Below are 4,466 nucleotides of genomic sequence, written 5' to 3'. Positions count from 1 at the left end.
GAGAAAGTTGTCAAATTCCTTGTTGCGGTATTCTGACCCGTTATCAGATTGCAGGTGTCGAATTTTCTTGTTATGGAGCGTTTCAACTTCGTTTTTGTAAGTTCGTCGCTTTTCTTCTTGATGAAGTATACGTAGCAGTATCGAGTATAATCATCTATGAATGTGACGTAGTATCTCGAGCCTGTCAGTGACTCACATTCGAAGGGTCCACAAACGTCGCTGTGTATAATTTCTAGCGGTTGCGTCGTATAAAGATCATCATGTCTTGTGAAAGGTAATCTTGACATCTTGCCTTTGATGCATGTCTCGCAGGTATTTAATTTTTCTTTACGTAGGTTCAATCCGTACATAAGGTTGTCTGCGGCCATCTTGTTAAGATCTCTTTCATTTATGTGACCAAGTTTTAAATGCCACTCCATGATGTCAGAAAGCCCTTTTTGTGTGTAGTTTGCAGTTGCTTCTTTCTTGAATTTAAGGTAGTACAATTCGTCTCTTCTCTGTGCTTTCAGTAATATTTTGCCATTCTTCTGTGTGATGAGAGCTTTATCTTTGTCGAAGATGACTTTAAATCCTTTGTCTGTGATCTTTCCAACAAACATTAGGTTTACTGATACATCAGGAACGAATAAGGTGTCGTCTATATTGTAACCATCACCTTTTTCTGTTTTGACTGTTACTCTTCCTTTTCCTTCAATATTACTTGTGTGTTTTCTTGATGCCAACTTAAGCGCGCCGTTTTCGGAGGTTATTTTGGAGAATTTAGATTTGTTGCCGCAAATGTGGGAAGAACAGCCGCTGTCTAAACACCAAATATCTTCTCCGGTGCTTGAATTTGCGGTACTCAGGCAAACGTTGAAGTTGCTAGTCTGGTTTCTGTTCATCTTCTCATTTGAAGTCTTCTTTTTGCTCCAACATGCCTCAGTGGTGTGACCTTTCTTTTTGCAGCTCTTGCAGTACGGTTTCGAGTTCTTTTTCTTGAAATGGTACGCTTCGGAGTGCTCTGGTTGTTCACTACCACTCCTGGCCTGATATTCTTCTAGAATTTTTACCTTCAGGTCATCAGGATCGGGCAGGGCGTCTCTTGATTCAATCGCGATGCGAAAGTTTTCAAATGTAGTTGGCAAACTGTAGAGTAGCATTATGCTGAGCAATTCCGATGGTATTTTTATGTCCATGTCGGCTAGCTTATCCACGATATCCATGAAATTATTTAAGTGATCACGAATATCTTCATCTGTGGTCATCCGTTTTAGAACCAATTGTTTTAGCAAGGTTGCTTTTCTCGCAGGGCCGGTGCTTTGATAAATCGCTTTTAATTTGTCCCACACGGCTTTTGATGACGTGCAGACTTTCACTTGTTTTAGTTCGGAAGGTGACAGCAAAAGAAAAATTTCAGCCCTTGCCTTCAAATCTTCTTTGATCAAAGTTGACTTCGTTTTCTCATCTGCTTCTTGCGATAATTTCTTTTCGCCACTAACGATATCCCAATAGTCGTTTTTTATCAGAACCGCTTGTGCTTGTAAGCACCATGTGTCATAATTTGACTTGTTCAATGGTTCAATATGTCTATAACTCGTCGATGCCATCTCGATTATTCTCAGGCGCGTAGATTCTGGAACCGCACGCTGCTACCATTTGTGAGGGAGAGGGAATATGAGAGGGCAGCTGGAGTATAAAGTCACGGATCACAGGCACAATGAATAGATCTTTATTCTACAGATTCGTTTAGATAATAAAATGACAACAATAACAAACATTATAATGTTACGTCGGTTTGACGGATTCAAATGAGGATTTGAATTCCGATCTGCGTCGAGAGTCCCGTGGCCAGTACTCACACCTTTATATACTTTCGACCATAGAAGATTCTAGAACTCTCTCAAAAATTTAATGTGGAATTCAATCGATCGCTCATTACTTTCCTACCAACCCAATATGCTGCGTTTTCGAACGTCTCCTTAAGCTGTCAGTGTCAAATGGTTGTCAAAGAAATGCAAGTGATTACAGTGATCGAGTTTATAGAGTAAATTGTTTCTCAATAGTTCTCAGGTTTCTTTCTTTAAGTAACTACTACATTAGACTACAGAATAGTCGGTAGCTTTAACATTTATTATTAAAAGAAGTTTTAAGATTGACTTACTGTCCATTGTTCGATTGTGTTTATTGTGTCTAGTTTCAAGATAAAGATGCCAATGTCATCAGCTGTTGATGTTTGAAAATATCTAATCTTTACGTGACGATTGCAAGATTGATTGAATTGTCAATTCACAACAAAAGCTAGGCTTTGCGCAAAGCCAAAAACCATTATGAGTACATCGGCGGGCGGTGCATATAACTTCAAAGTAGTGTTGTTGGGCGAGGGATGCGTCGGCAAAACGTCACTTCTGCTGCGTTACATCGAGGACAAATTCAACGACAAACATCTTACTACGCTTCAGGTAAAATTTTGATTACTCATTTATTTGTCTGTTGTTTTTACCTTTATATATATTATAAATATCCAGTCAGTGTATATTATTGACTATTTTGTGTATTATTAATCTTTACCTGTCATTCTAGGCTACCTTTCTTAACAAGAAAATAAATATAAACGGAAAGCGCATCAATCTCTCCATTTGGGACACAGCTGGACAGGAGAAGTTCCATGCACTCGGGCCAATATATTACCGAAATTCTAATGGTGCAATCCTAGTATATGACATCACCGATGAAGATTCTTTTGTAAAGGTAAGTTTACCTATTTGAAAACTTGATAAATTGTGTGTATTCAATGAAATTTGTTAAACAAATAGAAATGGTGGTGGAATAAAATAGGAAATAAGCAACATTATTCCAGTGATATTTGGATGTGTATCAGACATGTTATTATACTATTCTGCAGTCGTAGGTAATCTAAATTTCCTGATGGCTTTGATAAACAGCTGCTGGAACCTCTGATATGAAATAACAATGAATATTGATTACAGGTTAAAAATTGGGTAAAAGAGCTAAAGAAAATGCTGGGTCCGGATATTGTTTTATTGATAGCTGGCAACAAAATTGACTTGGAGCATGAGAGAACAGTGCCTCTAGAAGAAGCAGAAAGGTAAAGTATTTTGTATTCTAAAAACTACCTTATGTCACATAGTTTTGCTGTAATGTGATTAAATTATTTGCTAGTAATTAGCATTGTAATTTTAATTTGTCTAATTACCTTCAAATGTAGTCCATCACTAATGATGCTTTATCCTGTTTTAGTTATGCAGCAATGGTTGGTGCTAAACATTTCTACACATCTGCAAAATTAAATCAATGTGTTGAGGATCTTTTTTTGGAGCTGACTCGTGAAATGGTTGAAAAATTTGAACAGAACTCCCAACAGGAAGACAACCGAACTTCTCGGGTCCTTGTGGTTGACGATGAGGCCCCTACTCAATCCTCTTGTTGTTCCGGCTCCAGAAGCAATTAACCATTCTTCTTTACTTATGGACAATAACTAAAAATCTTGCTTGTTTAAAGTACGAAAAAATACTTATATCAATATTCAATTAACCTTTTCAATGCATTATGATAGCAAACGGCACTTTGTTTGAAAACATGAAATTCCACTGATAATGCTGGTACTCATTGAAAAGCCCATAAAAAGTTAATAAATGTAAGTTATGATGGGATTTATTTTAATCTGCTATTGTTGAAAAATTAAATGAGCAATGCGAGTTAGCATTTACAATGCATTAAACCTCTGGTTGTAAGGATATTATGACACCATATTATTCTAATGTATATTTTCTATTTTATCAAAGAAGTGATAAAGTAATAATGTAGATGTGAAAATGCGAATTTATATACTTATTTCAAAATTATCGAACAAATAAAATACTTATAAAATATAGATTATTTGTTACAATGACTATTGTATGTATTGTTATGAGTGATATATTTACATAACGTAAATATCTGCTTACATCGTTGTAGTTTTGGATGTCCAGCTGTGTATGAACATTGTTGTAGGAATAGGAATCACTATTATTAGCATATGCGTTACATAAGGTTTTTGTAATATAAATATTGAAATAAACATATAATAAGGTTTAAAAGTCAATGTATTTTAGATATGATCATAATTGGAAGTGTGTACTGTCTCTACTGTTTAATTTATGCACTTTGAAAAACAAACCGCTTGAAGTTGTTTTCTAGCTGTTGTATACATTTTAAACTATTTAGATAAGGCGAATATACAGACTTGTGCTTTTTTTAACGGGCTTGTTTCTTGTCTCACTGAAAGCAATCCTATCGTCACCCCACACTGCAAACATGACTTGGCTGTATTGGCCATGCTTTACAGATTAGAGTCTTATCTTGTAAAGTCATCTGTGTTTATATATACTATCTCATGTGACTTTCCATCACAGAAATCCTCGTGATGCTTCAAGTGCAATATAAACGTTTATAGATGTCTGAAATTCCTACAGAAATTTGCCCATGTG

The 4,466-nt window shown here is 35.9% G+C and overlaps 1 protein-coding gene across 1 annotated transcript; it reads left to right on the top strand.

Moving 5' to 3' along the window:
• Nucleotides 1-1,998: 1,998 nt before the first annotated feature.
• On the top strand, nucleotides 1,999-4,237 carry LOC125240940 (ras-related protein Rab-21). The gene is made up of 4 exons (XM_048149143.1): nucleotides 1,999-2,438; nucleotides 2,560-2,727; nucleotides 2,967-3,085; nucleotides 3,238-4,237. Exons 1-4 carry the CDS (start codon nucleotides 2,307-2,309, stop codon nucleotides 3,446-3,448), a joined length of 630 nt encoding a protein of 209 aa, XP_048005100.1. The 5' UTR covers nucleotides 1,999-2,306; the 3' UTR covers nucleotides 3,449-4,237.
• The last annotated feature ends 229 nt before the right edge of the window (nucleotides 4,238-4,466 follow it).

This window comes from Leguminivora glycinivorella, chromosome Z, assembly GCF_023078275.1.
Source record: "Leguminivora glycinivorella isolate SPB_JAAS2020 chromosome Z, LegGlyc_1.1, whole genome shotgun sequence".
Lineage (NCBI taxonomy): Eukaryota > Metazoa > Arthropoda > Insecta > Lepidoptera > Tortricidae > Leguminivora > Leguminivora glycinivorella.
This window is presented reverse-complemented; position numbering and strand designations above follow the sequence as displayed.

Bases quoted from the DNA above. Each gene is read 5' to 3' on its own strand.
- LOC125240940 (XM_048149143.1), top strand. From the start codon at position 2,307: ATGAGTACATCGGCGGGCGGTGCATATAACTTCAAAGTAGTGTTGTTG. The intron at 2,439-2,559 runs GTAAAATTTTGA...CTGTCATTCTAG, and splicing joins AACATCTTACTACGCTTCAG to GCTACCTTTCTTAACAAGAA. The intron at 2,728-2,966 runs GTAAGTTTACCT...TATTGATTACAG, and splicing joins ATGAAGATTCTTTTGTAAAG to GTTAAAAATTGGGTAAAAGA.